This window comes from Palaemon carinicauda, chromosome 30, assembly GCF_036898095.1.
Source record: "Palaemon carinicauda isolate YSFRI2023 chromosome 30, ASM3689809v2, whole genome shotgun sequence".
Taxonomy (NCBI): Eukaryota; Metazoa; Arthropoda; class Malacostraca; order Decapoda; family Palaemonidae; genus Palaemon; species Palaemon carinicauda.
The window spans coordinates 40,357,737-40,377,514 of NC_090754.1; the positions used below are offsets into that span (position 1 = coordinate 40,357,737).

Below are 19,778 nucleotides of genomic sequence, written 5' to 3' on the forward strand. Positions count from 1 at the left end.
GACAAGCTTCTCGAACTTTGCCAGGATCTAGGGATCATGGTAAATCTCGAGAAGTCCTCTCTGCAGCCCTCTCAGAAACTGGTATACCTAGGCATGGTCATAGACACCAATCTCCACAAAGCCTTCCCATCAGACGACAGGATAGCAAGGCCTTTCCTCAAACGAGAAGAACTTCCACCCCAAGCGTGGTTACGTCTCCTCGGCCATCTCTCCTCCCTGGCCCGTCTGGTTCCCAACGGTCGCCTCAGAATGAGATCTCTCCAGTGGCGACTCAAGTCCCGGTGGAATCAAGGACACGATTCCCCGGACACTCTGATCCCTATGGTTCATGCAGAACAGACGGACCTCCAGTGGTGGGTGGCAGATGAGAACCTAAGAAAGAGAGTGGATCTTCTCGTCCTTCCCCCTGATTTGATGTTGTTTTCGGACGCATCAAAGAAAGGGTGGGGGGCCCACGTTCTGAACCACAGGACCTCAGGCCTGTGGTCAGAATCAGAAAAGTACCTTCACATAAACCTGCTAGAAATGAAGGCCGTATTCCTGGCACTTCAGAAGTTCCATCAGGTCCTGGCGGGCCACTTTGTGGTGGTGATGAGCGACAACACCACAGTGGTGGCTTATATCAACAAGCAGGGAGGTACCTTTTCAGAACAGCTATCCCATCTTGCAGTAGAGATACTGAGATGGTCCGAAGTCCACTCGGTCACACTACCGGCTCGCTTCATTCCAGGCAAGAGGAATGTGCTCGCCGACAGTCTGAGCAGAGCGATGCAGATAGTGAGTACCGAGTGGTCTGTGGATCGTCAAGTAGCCAACAAAGTCCTGACTTTGTGGGGTTCCCCGACTGTGGATCTGTTCGCTACAGCGCTGAACTTCAAGCTCCTGCTGTACTGCTCCTCAGTCCCGGACACCAAGGCTCACTGGCAAGATGCCTTCCAACAATGGTGGGACAACATCGATGTATACGCCTTTCCCCCGTTCTGTCTGATGAGGAGGGTGCTCAACAAGACCAGAATATCGGTCAATCTATCGATGACCCTGATAGCTCCGCTATGGCATCACGCAGAATGGTTTCCTGACCTTCTGCAGCTCCTTACGGAGCTTCCAAGAGAACTCCCTCCATGTCACGAGCTACTCAAACAACCACACGCCAATATCTTCCACAAAGCCGTAGCTTCGCTTCGACTTCACGCCTGGAGACTATCCAGCATCTCCTCTCTGTGAGAGGATTTACGCAACAAGTTGCGAAAAGGATGTCTGGACACCTGCGCAGGTCATCCGCAGGGGTCTACCAGGTGAAGTGGCGAGTTTTCTGTGGTTAGTGTCATGGAAGGGGTATCTCTCCACTCGATGCCGCTATTCCAGCAATAGCGGAGTTCTTCGTGTATTTGCGGGAGGAAATCCGCCTTTCAGTCTCGGCAGTGAAAGGCTATCGCTCAGTCTTAAGTCTAGCCTTCAGGCTGAAAGGAGTGGACATTTCTTCCTCGCTGGAACTTTCTCTTCTCATACAAAGTTATGAACTTACCTGCCCTCAGTCGGAAGTGAGACCTCCTCCATGAAACGTGGTTCGAGTTCTCAGGTCTCTGAAGAGACCTCCCTACGAACCATTACGCCAGGCTTCAGATCGCCACCTTACTTGGAAGACGGTGTTCCTGCTAGCTTTGGCTTCGGCCAAGCGAGTCGGCGAACTACATGGTCTCTCATACGACATCGCCCATTCCAGGGTATGGGGGTAGGTAACGTTCAGGTTCGTCCCTGAGTTTGTTGCCAAGACTCAGAATCCGGGAGTGCCGGACCCTCGGTTTGACTCTTTCCAGGTTTCGAGTCTCCGTTCTGTAACAGATGAGCCAGACCATCTACTGTGCCCAGTAAGGAGTCTGAGGTTATATCTTAAAGGAACAGCTGCAGTTCGTCCCCAGGTGCAAGCTTTGTTTGTGAGCACTGGGAAAACGAAGAGGAGGGTCACCAGGAATACCATCTTGGCCTGGATTTGCAAGGTAATACACCTGGCCTTGAATCCTGATCCTTCTCTGTCACGTCGTCCTAGAGCACATGATGTCAGGGGCATAGCTACGTCCCTGGCCTTCAAGAAAAACTATTCAGTGACGCAGGTCCTGCAAGCTGGGGTGTGGAAGTGTCAGACGACCTTCACAGCCCACTACCTGCAAGACGTGACACACTGGAGACTCGATACGTTCTCTATCGGCCTTATGGTGGCTGCACAACAGCTGGTCTAACCTCAGGCTCCTTAATGGACAGGTAGCAGAAGGTTGAGGGCATTGTTACCCGGTTTTAGTCTGTATGAATGAAAGGTTTGTCTGGCCCTTATTCTTTTCTTCATCCTCTCCTCCCTTGGAGAAAGCAGCATCCTGGGTTCTCTGCACAGCTGACCTCAAACCACTGCAGGTAAACCCTGCTTCCTGGGTTCTCTGCACAGCTGACCTCAAACCACTGCAGGTAAACCATGCTTCCTTGTGTTCCTAGTATAAAGAGTAATACTGTCATGTCCCCATACCCTGACGAGGTGGTATTGGGAGAGTCCTAGCCTAGAATTTCATCTGAAGAATTCCAGGTCAACTTCCTAGGATGAGTCACGCCCTTCACCTTCACACACAGCTTATGTAGGCCGCAGCAGTTTCACAGCATGCTAGAGAGGCACAGGGACTCCTTATTTCTTGAGTACTTACATACTCAAATATTGAGTCCTCGGGCAAAGCCAAAGCCAGTATGGCAGGGACTTACCGCCCTTCTTAAGGGTTGAGTCACCCTATTTAAATAGCGTGGTTTGTATTTCAGTTATGGAACAAATGACAAATTCGTAGATGATTTGTATTTTTCCTAACTATACAAACCTTAGCTATTTACAGTTATGTGCCCGCCAGCCCTGTCCCCCTTGAAGTCCTACCTCTAAGCAAAGTGAAGCATTCACTTGTGTGTGTAAGGGGGGGTGGGGAGGTTAGCAAGCTACCCCTCCCTACCCCCCGCTAACTAGCGGTGGGGTAGTAAACCCTCGTTAAAATTCTAATGGCTCGTCATTTCAGCTACGCTGAAGTAATTACCCTATGTAAATAGCTAAGGTTTGTATAGTTAGGAAAAATACAAATTATCTGGGATTTCAGTCCTATTTTTATGCTATCTGTTAGCCAGGTGGCTCCTGCTTCAATTATGAAACTATAGAGATAAGTCCTAACCTTGGATGCCACCCCACAGTATTACCTGCGAAGGCTTTTCATTATCAGAAGCCTGTATAATTTTGGGTCTTCCACTGAGCCATGTTTGCATGAAAACTATTTTTTTCCCTTTAATTTTATTGTGCTATAATGTTGTTATCATCTGTAAAGTATCTTGTTCCGTAACTATAATACAAACCAACCCTATTTATATGGGTATTATTTTTGGCGAAGCTGAAAGACGAGCCATTAGAATTTTTGTGATGGTTAATCACTCATCCGCCATTTAGCGGGGGTTGGGGGTTAGTAACTACCCCTTTCACTCACATACCTGTGTTTGTTACTTTACTTTTGGCTTGGGGGGGAGAACGGTTGTTACCGCTCTTCCCCTCACCAAATTTTTGACAGCCATTAATCTTTTCTGCTTTATCTTTTTTTTTTCTTTCAGTTTGTGTGTGAGTGTGTGTGACTTCTTGTTACAGTCCTGATGCAAACCTGTCCGGGACCCGAGGGCTGCTCTTGTGGAAAATTTGTGTCAGTAGAGTTCGACAGTATGATACCGAGAATACTTGTGATGAATGCCGGGAGTGGTCTGCCTCCTGGTGGGAAAGGTTTGTACGATGGCGAAAGAAGAAGGCTAAAAGGGATTCTTCTACTTCAAGGTTTTCCTCAAAGCAGAAGAAACCCAAAGCTGCTTCTTTTGCCCCGACCTTCCTCTGAAGCTCCTGTTCGGCCGGTTTCCTCCGGGGAACCGTCGAACAGTAGCGCAACTTCGGTTTCTACCTCTCACTAGGTATAACATGCTTTACTGCCTGTGCGCAAATGCTCAGCAGTTGTCCGTCCATCTTCTCCCTTCGTAGGATAGGGCGAGTAGGAGAGTTTCACTCCATGACGCGCTAGTAGAGAAGCGCGTTAACCTTAGTCTTAGTCTTACGGGCAAGTCTTTTGCATTGTTGCACACCCTACCACATGGCAAGGTAGGTGAGTAAGCTCTTCTGCCTGATGGGGGTGTGCGCGCTACCTGTACTACATGCAGTACTCACTATTGCGAGTCTTACCATCATGACTTGCAAACGCTAGAAGCTTTGACTAGCACACAGAGTGCGCTGCACTATGAGCAGGTAGGCAGGCAAGCACATAGGCAATACCTTACCTGTGTGTGCTGAAAAAGGTGCGCTTGCTAGTGCGCCTTATCAGATTTTGCCTCGCTAGCGCTCACCTCACCATCAGTCTACCTTGCGAGACGAACAGCAGGTTCCCTTACAAATTAGGGGAGCCTTACCTGCTCAGACTGTTCTACCGAGTAGTCATGCAGACAGAGCCTGCTTCCTTAGGGAAGAACACAAGGTGACATCCTCTTGTGCCCTCCCATTTCTTGGCACTCCATCGAAGTCAAGGAAACACTCGTGGTGCTCATTCGGGAACAGTACCATTCTGGAGGGATGCACCATGCTTCCTGGACTTCGTTCAGGGAGTGAAGGAGGCTTTTACTAGACTGGCCAATCTTCTTCCAACTGTTCCACCTCTGGATTCTGCAACTATCCCATTGTAGGTTTCAAGTTCCTCCAAAGGGAGTGAAGGCCCTTCTGATCCTAGACGTAGCAGTTATGCTAAGCATTTTCCTCCTCATGCTGCTTCCAGACCCCCTCCTCCTCAGAAATCCACAAGGTAATCAGAAGTATGTGACTACCAAAGCTTCCGACATCAGCCAAGATCCTATTTGGGAGAAGCTACGGATAACTTCTATCATCTCGCAGAAGAGAAAATAGAGTCAGAGGGCGAACTCTCCCGCCGGGGCATACGGTTTATCCACGAACCAGCAGGGAATCGAAATCTCCCAGGGAGGTCTCCTTCACGGACAACTACAGTATAGGCTATCGCCTCTAGAGATGGACTGACCTGCAATAGCAGAGGTTCTTCCTCCATCTTCCTCTGAAGATGCAAGGCCTAAGGAGGCAGACTGGATGGAGAGTTCCTCCCTTCTTAGAGATTTTAAAATTTTCAATATTAATCTTACCCGATAATCATGTAGCTGTCAACTCCGTTGCCCGACAGAATTCTACGGAAGGGATACGCCAGCGATCACTATACTAGAAGGGGGTGTACTCACCAGCGCCACCTGTGGCCAGGTACTGCAGTACTTCTTGTTGACACCACCTCAATTTTTCCTCTGTCGTGCTTCCGGCAAGACCTACATGGATACGCTTATAATTTTGGAGTCTTGTTCACGGTTTTTGGTGAAGTATTGCTCTAAGATTTCAGCTTTCGCTATACTGGAAACTTGTCTCTTAGCTTAGATAGCTTTTAAATTGATTTGATTAATGGTTAACGATCTTTTGCTTTAATTGGAATCCCCCTTGACTGTTCTTTGATTCAAGATGTCCGACCTTTCTCAAGCTCCTCCCCAAAGACGATGTAGGACTTGTATTAGGCGTATTCCGAAGGCCTCGGTTGATCCTCACACCGTTTGTTCCGACTGTAGGGGAAAATCCTGTCAGTTGGAAGATCGATGTGAGGAATGCGCCGGACTTTCGGAACTTGATTTTGTTCGATTCCTCAAGTATACCACTAAGTTAGAGAGAGAGAGAGTTAGGAGGAGTTCGGCTCGCTCTTCGCTTTATTCCTCACCCCATGATCCTCAACCTTTTCCTCCCCCTGTAGTGGCTACCCCCGAACCTACTATTTGTGCTCAGCCTGATATGTCTGATGTTTTACGTGCCATTCAGGCTTTAGGTGATAAAGTGGAGTCGGTAGTGAGTGACCACAAGTTCCTCTTGGCGGACGTCAAGGAACTTAAAGTGAAAAGTGCAGTGGGAAGTAGTAGTGCCAGTGCTGTGCCGAGTGCTAGTGTCAGTGTCAGTGTTGTGCGTGAGGGTACTTCTGTGCGTGCCAGTCGTCCTCCCAGTCCGGGACCTCTTGCAAGCTCCCAAGCCCAGGGGAGAAGCAATGTCGAAGGGCAAAAGGGTTCGGCAGGCCTTGATCGGCGCACAGCAGTATCCTCGGTGGTTGCGGGCGTATCTTACAGAGATCGTCACTTCCACTCTCAGACGATTGAGCCTTTATTTTCCTCGTCTGCAGAAGAATTTTCGGGGAGAAAACGCTGGACTCAGGTCTCAAGACCTCTTAAGCGTAAAGTCCAGACCACACGAGTTCAACAGCCCGGATGTAGTCATTGGGCTAGCTCTGACTCGCCGCAGTCATCAGGTGACTGCACGCCTCCTAAGAGAGGTAAGGCGATGCCTCAACAGACCTCAACTTCTGTTAAGGCTTTGCCTCAACAGACCTCATCGTCTGTTGATCCCAAGATGGCTTTGCTGCAGTCCATGCAGTCGCAGCTTGCGGTCTTAATGCGTGAGTTTCAGGCAGAGAAGGTTACACCTCCTCCTGCGAGCGCTCCTCCTCCTCTACGCAGTCCAGTCTGCCAGACGTACAAAGTTGAGGTTCCTCAAGCTACCTCCATGCGTGAGCTACCGCGTTGGGAGTTGCCAGATACCAGCGTTGTGCAGCAACCTCCACCTTCCTTGAGGCAGGAACCTCTTACCACGCGACAACCTCCTCAACAATGGGGACAGGAGTCTTATGCCTTACAACCTCCTCTTCCTTTGAGGCAAGAGTTTCTTGCAGTAAGACCATCCTCGAGGCAGCAACCTCTTGAGGTACGACAACCTCTACCATCCTTGAGGCAGCCACCTCAGCTCTCGCAGCTGCTACCTCCACTTTCCTCGAGGCGAGAACCTCAACTCTCGAGGCAAGCACCTCAAGAACCTCAACTCGTGAGACAGGAGCCGCTTTCTGCGCAGCCGCCACCTCAACTCTCGCAGCTCACACCTCAAGAACCTCAACTCGTGAGACAGGAATCTCTTACTGCGCAGCCACCTCAACCCTTGAAGCAAGCGCAACTCTTGAGACAGGAACCTCATGCAATGAGTCAGCCACCTCAACGCATGCATCTACCACCTTCTCCTCTACTTGACCAGTCTTTGCAGCCTGAACCTCAGGTTTTACTACAGTCGCCTCTCACCACGCTTGCTCCCCAGACTTCCGCAGAGCCTCCTTCTTCCCAGCCTCATGACTTTGTCATTACCAGCCCTCATCCTCTTCAACAGAGACTTGAGGATGAGTCCGCAAGTGTTTATGCACCCGCTTGTCAGGATTCTGCCGTTCAGCATACAGCTGTAACTTTACCTCTCGCTTCTCAACACTCAGGTGATGAGGTTTCTGAGGAGGAAGCTGCGCACCTGGATGATCCCTCTTCTGACGTGGAGGAACCCAAGTCGTTACCACCCTCCATTGACTTTCGCAAGGTCCTGGCTCTTTTCAGAGAGGTTTATCCGGATCATTTTGTTTCTGCTACCCCTCGCTCTCCTCCATCAGAGTTTTCTCTAGGCATGCAACCTGTTAAGTCGGCCTACACTAAGCTCGTCTTCGCTAGATCCTCTAAGAGAGCTTTGAGAATGTTAGGGGATTGGTTGCAGTCCAAACAGCAACTAGGGAAAACTTCATTTATGTTTCCACCTACTAAGCTGACTTCTAAGGCGGGCGTATGGTATGCCACAGGAGAGGAACCAGGCTTGGGAATCCCTGCCTCTGCCCAGGCTGACTTCTCAAGTTTGGTTGACTCTCCACGAAGATCGGCTATGAGGCGCTCTAAGGTCTGCTGGACTTTTTCTGACTTAGACCACTTCTTAAAGGGTGTCTTTCGCGCCTTTGAGATTTTTAATTTTCTCGACTGGTGCCTGGGGGCCTTGAGCAAGAAGACTGCCCCTTCTGACAAGGACTCGGCCATGCTTATAATGTCCTGTATGGATAAAGCAATTCGCGATGGTTCCGGCGAACTTGCCTCCATGTTTGTTTCGGGAGTACTCAAAAAAAGGGAACAACTTTGCACCTTCCTTTCCACTGGTATCACCTCTTGTCAAAGGTCTCAGTTACTTTTTGCTCCGCTTTCTAAGTTCCTGTTTCCTGAGGAGCTTATCAAGGAATTGTCTGCGGCCCTTATTCAGAAGGACACTCATGACCTTGTGGCCTCTTCAGCACGTAAGGCTAAGGTTGCTCCTTCGGTTCCTAGAACTTACCGCACCCCAGTGGCCGATACTCCTGCTACAAGATTTATTCCGCCCTTTTGTGGCAGAGCCCCCAGCCGAGGAAGTACCCGTCCAGACGGTTTCAGGGGCAGGTCTAAGAAAGGTCCCAAGCCTTCGAAAGGCAAACATTGACTCTCCTCCTCTCCAGACAGCAGTAGGAGCCAGACTCAAGATCTTCTGGCAAGCTTGGGAAAGAAGAGGTGCAGACGCCCAGTCTGTCAAGTGGCTAAGGGAGGGTTACAGGATACCATTCTGCCGCAATCCCCCTCTGACCACTTCTCCCATCAACCTCTCTCCCAACTACAAGGAAAAGGACAAGAGGCTAGCATTACACCAGGAGGTGTCGCTCCTGTTACAGAAGAAGGCAGTGGTGATAGTCCGGGACCATCAATCCCCGGGCTTCTACAACCGTCTCTTTCTGGTGGCCAAGAAGACAGGAGGTTGGAGACCGGTGCTGGACGTCAGTGCGCTCAATGCTTATGTCACCAAGCAGACGTTCACTATGGAGACGACGAAGTCGGTCCTAGCAGCGGTCAGGCAGGAGGACTGGATGGTCTCGTTGGATCTGAAAGACGCTTACTTTCACGTTCCTATTCATCCAGACTCCCAACCTTTCCTGAGATTCGTTTTTGGAAAGGTTGTGTACCAATTCCAAGCCCTGTGTTTTGGCCTAAGCACAGCGCCTATGGTGTTTACGCGACTGATGAGGAATATTGCAAAATTCCTCCACTTGGCGGACATCAGAGCCTCCCTTTATTTAGACGACTGGCTGTTAAGAGCCCCCACAAGTCGTCGCTGTCTGGAGAGTCTCAACTGGACTTTGGACTTGATCAAGGAACTGGGTCTTTTGGTCAACTTAGAAAAGTCCCAGCTTATTCCCTCCCAAACCATCGTTTACCTGGGAATGGAGATTCGGAGTCAAGCTTTTCGGGCTTTTCCGTCGGCCCCAAGAATCAACCAAGCCCTAGAGTGCATTCTGAGCATGCTGAAGAGGAACAGATGCTCGGTGAGACAGTGGATGAGTCTAACAGGGACCCTGTCATCGTTAGCCGTGTTCACCGAGTTAGGGAGACTCCACCTCCGCCCTCTTCAATTCCATCTAGCAGCTCACTGGGACAAGGATTTGACGCTCGAAGCGGTCTCTATTCCTGTTACCAAAGAGATGAAGACTACTCTCATGTGGTGGAAGACCAACATCCTTCTCAAGGAGGGTCTATCGTTAGCGATTCAGACCCCCAATCTTCATCTCTTTTCGGACGCATCAGACTCGGGCTGGGGCGCGACCTTGGACGGACAGGAATGCTCGGGAACATGGAACAAGGAACAGGAAACGCTTCACATCAACTGCAAGGAGTTGCTGGCAGTTCATCTGGCCTTAATGAACTTCAAGTCCCTCCTGCTAAACAAGGTAGTGGAGGTGAACTCCGACAACACCACAGCCTTGGCATACATCTCCAAGCAGGGAGGGACCCATTCGAGGAAGCTGTACGAGATAGCAAGGGACCTCCTCATTTGGTCAAGAAGTCTAAACCTCACACTGGTAACGAGGTTCATTCAGGGCAATATGAACGTCTCGGCAGATCGCCTCAGCAGGAAAGATCAAGTCATCCCCACGGAATGGACCCTTCACAAGAGCGTGTGCAACAGACTTTGGACCTTGTGGGGTCAGCCAACGATAGATCTGTTCGCCACCTCCATGACCAAGAGGCTCCCTTTGTACTGCTCCCCAGTTCCAGACCCAGCAGCAGTTCACGTGGATGCTTTTCTGCTGGATTGGTCCCATCTCGACCTATATGCATTCCCGCCGTTCAAGATCATCAACAGAGTCATTCAGAAGTTCGTCTCTCACGAAGGGACACGGCTGACGCTGGTTGCTCCCCTTTGGCCTGCAAGACAATGGTTCACAGAGGTACTACAATGGCTGGTCGACGTTCCCAGGACTCTCCCTCTAAGAGTGGACCTTCTACGTCAACCTCACGTAAAGAAGGTACACCCAAACCTCCACGCTCTTCGTCTGACTGCCTTCAGACTGTCGAAAGACTCGCTAGAGCTAGAGGCTTTTCGAAGGAGGCAGCCAGAGCGATTGCCAGAGCAAGGAGGATATCCACTCGTAGAGTCTATCAATCCAAGTGGGAAGTCTTCCGAAGCTGGTGCAGAGCCAATGCAGTTTCCTCTACCAATACCTCTGTAACCCAAGTTGCTGACTTCCTGTTACATCTTAGGAATGTTAGATCTCTTTCGGCTCCTACGATTAAAGGGTACAGAAGTATGTTGGCTTCAGTTCTCCGCCACAGAGGTTTGGACCTTTCCTCCAACAAGGATCTACAAGACATCCTTAAATCTTTCGAGACTTCTAAAGAACGTCGTTTGTCCACTCCAGGCTGGAATCTAGACGTAGTCTTAAGGTTCCTTATGTCTCCTAGGTTCGAACCTCTCCAGTCAGCTTCCTTCAAAGACCTTACTCTCAAAACTCTTTTCCTCGTCTGCCTTGCGACAGCCAAAAGAGTTAGTGAGGTTCACGCCTTCAGCAGGAACATAGGATTCACATCCGAATCAGCAACATGTTCTTTACAGCTCGGATTTTTAGCTAAAAATGAACTTCCTTCACGTCCTTGGCCTAGATCGTTCGAAATTCCTAGCCTTTCCAACATGGTGGGTAACGAACTAGAGAGAGTTCTTTGCCCTGTCAGAGCTCTGAAATACTATCTTAAAAGGTCAAAACCTATACGAGGACAATCAGAGGCCTTATGGTGTGCCATCAAGAAACCTTCGATGCCTATGTCCAAAAACGCAGTTTCGTATTATATAAGGCTTCTGATTAGAGAAGCTCATTCTCACATGAAGGATGAAGACCTTGCTTTGCTGAAGGTAAGGACCCACGAAGTGAGAGCTGTAGCTACTTCGATGGCCTTTAAACAGAACCGTTCTCTGCAGAGTATTATGGATGCAACTTATTGGAGGAGCAAGTCAGTGTTTGCATCATTTTATCTCAAAGATGTCCAGTCTCTTTACGAGAACTGCTACACCCTGGGACCATTCGTAGCAGCGAGTGCAGTAGTAGGTGAGGGCTCAGCCACTACATTCCCTTAATCCCATAACCTTTTTAACCTTTCTCTTGAATGCTTTTATTGTTGTTTTTTGGGTTGTTACGGTAGGCTAAGAAGCCTTCCGCATCCTGGTTGATTTGGCGGGTGGTCAATTCGTTCTTGAGAAACGCCTAGGTTAGAGGTTGTGTAGAGGTCCTTTAGTATGGGTTGCAGCCCTTTATACTTCAGCACCTTAGGGTTGTTCAGCCTCCTAAGAGGAACGCTGCGCTCAGTAAGGAAGACGAACTTATTAAAGGCAGAGTAATGGTTCAAGTCGACTTCCTTACCAGGTACTTATAATTTCATTGTTATTTTGAATAACTGATAATATGAAATACGGGATACTTAGCTTCCTGATATACATGTACACTGGTTTTTCACCCACCTCCCTGGGTGTGAATCAGCTACATGATTATCGGGTAAGATTAATATTGAAAAATGTTATTTTCATTAGTAAAATAAATTTTTGAATATACTTACCCGATAATCATGATTTAATTGACCCACCCTTCCTCCCCATAGAGAAACAGTGGACCGAGGAAAAATTGAGGTGGTGTCAACAAGAAGTACTGCAGTACCTGGCCACAGGTGGCGCTGGTGAGTACACCCCCTTCTAGTATAGTGATCGCTGGCGTATCCCTTCCGTAGAATTCTGTCGGGCAACGGAGTTGACAGCTACATGATTATCGGGTAAGTATATTCAAAAATTTATTTTACTAATGAAAATAACATTTTTAACATCCATCCACAGGAAAGGAAGGATGCAAAAACCATTCCCAATTTGAGGGGAAGGTCATTTGGCCTCCACGTTGGTTTCCGTAAGATCAGAACACAGTGGCCTCCATACGATGGCTCACTCCTCTGCAGAAAGGAACTCTGTTGACGTCTCGGACCCTCCCTGGGCTGCTATGGGTGCTAGCTCGGAAGTGGAGGAACCCCTGCGACAATGGTTCAGAACACTGACAGAGTGCTGCTTGCATCCACCAATCCCAAGAGCTCTCCCCAAGAGCAGAAGGATGGTGATCATCTCTTTCTGCAAGTCCTTTTTTATATAAGGAAGGTGAACTAATGAGGAGAGCCGGATCAAGTTCTAGCAGAGGGCAAGCACATGGTCTTGGACCTCTTCTATGATATGCCAAGACCCACCAAGACTAAGGTAGCCTTACTTTGGTCAAGGGGGGTTAAGGCAGCAAAGATGAGAGCTTACGCCCAGTGGCAGGTGCATCAAAGTCTCTCTGGTCTGTGAACTCTTCTCGGTTACTTCCTCCTCTGTGCGTACGTGAGAGGAAGTATTACGAGATAGTTGAGGATGATCCATCTCCATTACCCTTGGATCCAGCGATACTGTCCCTCACACAGAACTCATCTTGGGACAAACTGGCGACTTTGCCAGTCTATTTTTCTTCGGTTGATGCTGCTAACATGAAACAGGTTGCAAAGTGCTCTTTGCAATCCACTTCATGGCTTGACTACTGGTTGGGGAACATCGTCAATCAGTCGGTCAATTTGATTTTCAGGTATGCGACACTGTCATCGCAAAATTCCAGCAGCAGGTGTCAAGGAGAGAGGTGATGAAGTTTTGCAATTCATCAATGGAAGATCCCTTCCTCTTTAATGTGGAGGTCATTGAGGCAGTGGCAGAGAGATGAAGGAAGGTGAGCCAGGACTCCCTCCTCTATAGGGCTACTGTATAACGTTAGTCCTTTACTCCATGGTTCCGCTACCCGAGCGATCGTATCTAATGAAGCAACAGGGTTTGAAGAGGAGCCTTAACCGAAGAAGCAGGCAACGCAACCTCAATATCCCAAGCAGCCTTTTCGACCTGAGGGTTTGAAGAGGGGCAGAGGTGGTAAGAGAGGGAAGCTAGGATGTTCTCGCTAGAGAAGGCATTCCCTTGACCAGTCCACAGGTGGGGGGATGCATGCAGAGCAATTGGCATAGGTGGATGCTCCATGGGGCCTAACCTTGGTCAGAGAGGGCTGCATCATCCCTTTTACGCTCTCTTGCCCTTCTCTGACCCGTCATCTGACGATGTCAGGTTTTTATGTGAAGTGATCCGCGAAGGAACAGGCCCTTAGGGCTAAATTCTAGACCATGCTAGAGAAGAATGCTCTCTAAAAGATCATGGACGGGTCTGCAGGCTTCTATTGTCAGTTATGAGAAAAGACGTCTGGAGGCCAGTCATCGACCTCTCAGCTCTGAATGAGTTTGTTCAACAAACTCCATTCAAGATGGAGATGGCTCAGGTCAGACCTGAGGACTTTCCTGATATCGTTAAACCTCAAGGATGCATACTTCCAGATCCCCCTTCTCCCAAATTCAAGGAAATACCTAAGATTCATCTTAAGCAGAAACATATACTAGTTCAAAGTGTTGTGCTTCAGTCTGCCTACAGTACTGTACCTCAGGTGCTCACATGGATTTTTACCCTAATGTCCACCTAGACCATTGGCTAGTTGTAGCTGACTCGAGGGAGACCCTTCTCCTCCATCGGGACAGGCTTCTCGCCTAGGTAAAGTCTTCCCGTCCAAGGATTGAGTAGAGAGAATGAAAAGGGTAGCTCACCGTTTGCTGTCACAGGACAGCTTGCCAGCAGTTCTTCGGCAAAGTCTCCTGGGATACCTAACCTCTTTGGAGAAGCTGGTGTCCGATGGTTGCCTACGTATTTGCTCTCTACATTGGCCGCTGAAGACCCTTTGGTCTCAGCACCTCGACCCACCGAACACCTTGGTGCCGGTAGGGTGAGAGCAGGAGAGACATGAGTAGTTAGGTGTCAGACATCAATCTGCTCAGGGTAGTAGATGTTCTCTCTCCTCCCCCTGAATTGCTGCTCTTTACAGATGCATCAAAAAAAGCGTGGGGGGCTCACCTGTTACACTTCAGGGCATCCGGACTTATGTCCGAAGCCGAGCGATAGTCCCACATAAAGCTCCTGGAAATGAGGGGAACCTTTCTGTCTCTCAAGCAATTCCACTCCATGGTGGCCGTAGAGCGTCAGTTCTTGTCATCATGTCTACCAACTCCAGTCCGTGAAAGATGTAAGGGAGGAAGTCACGTGTCGGAGTCTGAGGTGGGTGTGGGTAGCTGGCCCTCGTGGTTGGCGCCCCGCTCGTCCGTGGTGACCCTGTATTGACAGACTATACCCATCTCTACATTAGGTTTCTGAGGTTTGGAGACAAGAATTTGCTCTGAGGGTCAGGCCAGTCGGGCCTTTCCAGGAACCGGGTGCTGGGTGTCTCGGCGGGTAGGACTGGCCGAGGTCTTGACATTTGGCTGTGACCAGCTGGCGGACTGAGCTCGGACCTTACTGATCTGGTTCCCATCCGTGGAATGGGCAAGGTTCTGCTAAGTGGCCCACATAAACAAGCGAGGAGGTACTTTTTCATAGCATCTTTGCCAAATAAGTGTAGAAATCCTCAGATGGACGGAAGACAACTCAGTAGCCCTCTCAGCCAGTTTCATTCCGGGCAAAAAAACGTGCTATCAGACAATCTGAGCAGGACACAGATAGAAGGCTCTGAATGGTCTTTGAAACAACAGATAGCCTACAAAGTTTTGACTGTGGGGTTTGCCGACAACCGACCTGTTTGCAACGTCTTTAAACCGGAAACTAACGGTGTACTGCTTTCCAGCACCATATCCCCAGATGGTCTGGCAAGATGCCTTCCAACATCGGTGTGTGTTACGATCTTAAAATCGCTACAGGTTCTTTTAATAATCAAAATAAATGTTTCCAACAACAATCAACATTAAAACATGGGAAATTAATATAAAAAGAAACTAACGAAAAAACATGTTTATTCACAAACTTATATAAAGAAAATTAATGTTACTTCTTCATTTACTTTAACTGACAAACCAAATCAATCAAAACATCAATAGAAAAGGGGAACAGTCAGTACGGTAGAAATACTTAGGGAATAGTTGTTCCTACACTGATACAAACCCTCATTCTTTACTATAGGAGATATTCAAGCACGAGCTGGAAAATACGGCAGAAAAACCTTAACAAGGTTGTTAACGACTGAGCAGGTAGTTATCCACCCGTTAGAGGTGGGGGACCGCCGGTCATTAGCTACTGTTTACCTTCAATCGAATTCTAGCCGTCGCAGTGGTAATACCGCTGCTCGCTAACTACCGGTGTGGGTAGTTAACCCTCGCTAAATTTTAAGGGCTCGTCATTTCAGCTTCGCAGAAAGTAATACCCCTGAATAAATAGCTAAGGTTTGTATCGCTAGGAAAATACAAATTATCTACGAATTTGTCATTTTTAGCTATCACTGCAATATATATCTACTGTAAAGAGCTCCAGAGTTTGTATAGTAAGGGAAAATACAAATTAATTCGAAATTTCTCAATTTTATTGATATTGTTGCTCTTTAGATTCCAAAATGGCATCTGTGGATGAGGATTACTCCTGGAGTCCACCTTCAGAAGCAGAGTTAAAAGTAATTGAAGCCAGAAGGGAAAGGAATAACAAAATTTCATCCGTGATGGGACAATACCTTTTGAAAGGATATAAGATGCTAGCAATTACCTGTCCTATATGTGATGTAAGTATCAGTTTTCAATATTAAACTTACCCGATGATCATATAGCTGTCAGCTCTGCTGCCCGACAGAAAAACCTACGGGCGGAATACGCCAGCGATCGCTATACAGGTGGGGGTGTACATCAACAGCGCCATCTGTCGAGTAGGTACTCAAGTACTCTATGTCAACACAGAACCAATTTTCTCTCTGTCGTGCCACCGGCAAGACCTACTGAATACGCTCTTGTTTTCTGGATTGATTTTCACGTTATTTGGTGAAGTATTCATCTCTAGTTATTAGCTATCGCTGTGCAGAAGTTATCTTCAATACTTCCTTGCATTCTTTTTTGGATTTGGATTATTTGTTGACGACTTGGATAGATTTTGAATTCCCCCCTTTGACTAATTCAAGATGTCTGACCCTTCTCAAGTCCCCAAGTACAGGAAATGTAGCGCTAGGGACTGTTCAAGGCGTCTTCCGAAGGCCTCTATCGATCCGCACACCGTTTGTTCCAATTGTAGGGGTAAAGCCTGTCAATTGGAAGATCGATGTGAGGAATGCGCTGGGCTTTCGGAATTCGGGTTTCAAGAATTCCTGAAATATGCACGTAGGCTAGAGAAGGATAGGATCAGGAGGAGTTCGTCTCGCTCAATTGATTTTTCCTCTCCCCATGCCCCTCAACCTATTCCTTCCCCTGTAGTGGTTGCACCCGACCCCCCTGCTAGCTCTCATCAACCTTCAATGGCGGATATGATGCGTGCCATTCAGGCTCTAGGTGAGAGAGTCGAGTCATTGGCCAATGACCGCAATCAACTCATGGCTGACGTCAGAGAGTTGAAAGGTAAAAGTGCAGTGGGAAGTGAAGTGAGTGTCAGTGCAGTGAAAAGTGTCAGTGTTACGCATGAGGGTGCGTCTGTTCGTGCCTGTCGTCCTCCCAGTCCGGGACCTCTTGCAAGCTCCCAAGCCCAGGGGAGAAGCAATGTCGTACGACCAAAGGGTTCGACAGGCTTTAATCAGCGTACAGACGTACCCTCCGTGGTTTCGGACGTATCTTACCGAGATCGTCCCACCCACAAGAAGACGAGTGAGCCCATTCATTCCTCGTCTGCGGAAGAGGTTTCTAGACAGAAACGATGGACCAAGGTCTCACGGCCTCTTAAACGTAAGGTCCCTTCCGAGCTAGTCCAACGGCCCAGGTGTAGCCACTGGGTCAGTTCGGACTCGCTGCAGTCCTCCGACGACTGCACACCTCCCAAGAGAGGCAAAGTGGTACCGCAACAGGCAGTAACTCCGTCTGTTGCCGCACCCGCTGTTTTAGACCCTCAGTCACAACGGACAGTAGCTCCGTCTGTTGCCGCTTTTGTAGACCCTAAGTGGTCTTTACTGCAGTCTATGCAGACTCAGTTAGCTGCGGTTATGCAGGAGTTTCGTGCGGAGAAGGTTGACACTGCACCCGTTAGCCTACAACCTGCCACGGTTGTGCGCCCAGCACACGCTGAGGCTGCCTGCTCCCACACTCCGGCTGCGGAGAAGATTGACGCTGCACCCGTTAGCCTACAACCTGCCACGGTTGTGCGCCCAGCAGACGCTGAGGCTGCCTGCTCCCACACTCCGGCTGTGAGAGCTCCTCCACCCATGCGCAGTCGACCCTGCCAGACGCATGCTGACGCTCACAGACGCACGGAGCACTCCGTTGCCGTGCGTGAGCTACCACAACAACAGGAGGGTGGAGTTAGGCTGCCGTGTTTTGACGCGGTGCGTCAGCCTCCGCAACCCACGGTGGTCTCCGCTATCCTTCCACAGTCGGGAGTAGACTCTTTGCGCACCCACTCAGCTTTGGTTGTTGCCAGTTCTCAGACTGACCAACAGTGGCATGATGTTGGGTCCAGTGCAGCCACGCATGCACCCGTGCTGCCGGACTCAGCCGTCCAGCCCACTCCGTTGCCTCTTCCTCCTCAACATTCAGATGATGGTATCTCTGATGATGACGAAGCTGCACATCTTGACGACCAACACTCAGACATCGAAGAACCCAAGACCACGCCTCCCTCCTTAGACTTTAGGAAAGTGCTTGCGCTCTTTAAGGATTTATATCCAGACCAGTTTGTGTCTGCAGCACCACGCTCGCCTCCCTCTGAGTTCGCTTTAGGCATGCAGTCAGCAGCTCCTGCCTTTACGAAGCTCGTACTCGCTCGCTCGTCCAAGAGAGCTTTAAGAGTTCTGGGAGAGTGGTTGCAGTCCAAGAAGCAAATGGGGAAGACATCCTTCATGTTTCCCCCGGTCAAGCTTGCTTCCAGATCTAGCGTCTGGTATGCCACGGGAGAAGTTCTCGGCTTGGGAGTTCCTGCCTCTGCCCAGGGCGACTTCTCAAGTCTGGTAGACTCTCCCCGCAGGCTGGCTATGAGACGCTCCAAGATTTGCTGGACCCCTTCGGACATGGACCATCTTATGAAGGGAGTTTTCCGCGCTTTCGAGGTCTTTAACTTCCTAGACTGGTGTTTGGGAGCTTTGAGCAGGAAGACCTCCCCTTCTGATAAGGAAACTTCCATGCTCATCATGTCCTGCATGGACAAAGCCATTAGGGATGGGTCTAGTGAGCTTGCGGCTTCTTTCGTGTCTGGGGTACTCAAGAAGCGAGATCACCTTTGCTCCTTCTTGTCAGCTGGAGTCACCCCATGTCAAAAGTCGGAGCTGATGTTTGCTCCACTCTCGAAGTGTCTCTTCCCTGAAGAGTTGATCAAGGAGATTGCTGCCTCCTTGATCCAGAAAGACACCCATGACCTGGTGGCGTCATCCGCACGCAAAGTCACCCCTTTGCCCTCCGTATCTAGACCTAGGATGGACACTCCAGCGTCAAGGTTCATTCCGCCCTTTCGTGGCAGAGCCTCCAGCAGAGGAGGTGCTCGTGCCGGAAATCAACGTGGGAGCAAGAAGAAGGGTTCCAAGTCCTCTAGAGGCAGAGTCTGACTGCCACCTTCTTCAGACAGCAGTGGGAGCCAGGCTCAAGAACTACTGGCAGGCCTGGGAGAACAGGGGCGCAGATGTACAGTCTGTGAAGTTACTCAGGGAGGGATACAAGATTCCATTCTTGCGCAAGCCCCCTCTAGCAACGACTCCCATCAACCTCTCTCCCAGGTACAGAGAGGAGGAAAAGAGGCTAGCTTTACAGCAAGAGGTGTCTCTCTTACTACAAAAGGGAGCGGTAGTCATAGTCCGGGACCATCAATCCCCGGGCTTCTACAACCGCCTCTTCTTAGTGCCGAAGAAGACAGGAGGGTGGAGACCGGTGCTAGACGTCAGTTCTCTGAATGTCTTTGTCACAAAGCAGACGTTCACCATGGAGACGACAAAGTCGGTTTTAGCATCGGTCAGGAAGGAAGACTGGATGGTCTCGTTAGACCTAAAGGACGCGTACTTTCACGTCCCCATCCACCCAGATTCCCAACCTTTTCTAAGGTTCGTTTTCGGGAAGGTTGTATACCAGTTCCAAGCCCTGTGCTTTGGCCTAAGCACGGCACCTCTAGTTTTTACCAAACTGATGAGGAATATTGCCAAATTCCTGCATTTAGCAAACATCAGAGCCTCCCTCTATTTGGACGACTGGCTTTTAAGAGCTGTGTCAAGTCGTCGCTGTCTGGAGAATCTTCAGTGGACTCTAGATCTGACCAAGGAATTGGGTCTCCTGGTCAATATAGAAAAGTCCCAACTCGTCCCATCCCAAACTATAGTTTACCTAGGAATGGAGATTCAGAGTCAAGCTTTTCGGGCTTTTCCGTCGGCCCCCAGAATCAGTCAAGCCCAAGAATGCATCCAGTCCATGCTGAAGAAGGACCTGTGTTCAGTCAGGCAGTGGATGAGTCTGATAGGGACGCTTTCATCACTGGACCAGTTCATCGCGTTAGGGAG

The 19,778-nt window shown here is 49.3% G+C and overlaps 1 protein-coding gene across 1 annotated transcript in view; it reads left to right on the forward strand.

Annotated features, from left to right (window-relative positions):
* The window catches only part of LOC137623041 (protein ZNRD2-like), a 37,766-nt gene that overhangs the window by 9,264 nt on the left and 8,724 nt on the right, over positions 1-19,778 (forward strand). Inside the window, exon 2 of the mRNA XM_068353674.1 lies at positions 15,724-15,893. Coding sequence (XP_068209775.1) covers positions 15,732-15,893 — 162 coding nt within the window. The 5' untranslated portion in view covers positions 15,724-15,731. The remainder of the gene's footprint in view (positions 1-15,723; positions 15,894-19,778) is intronic.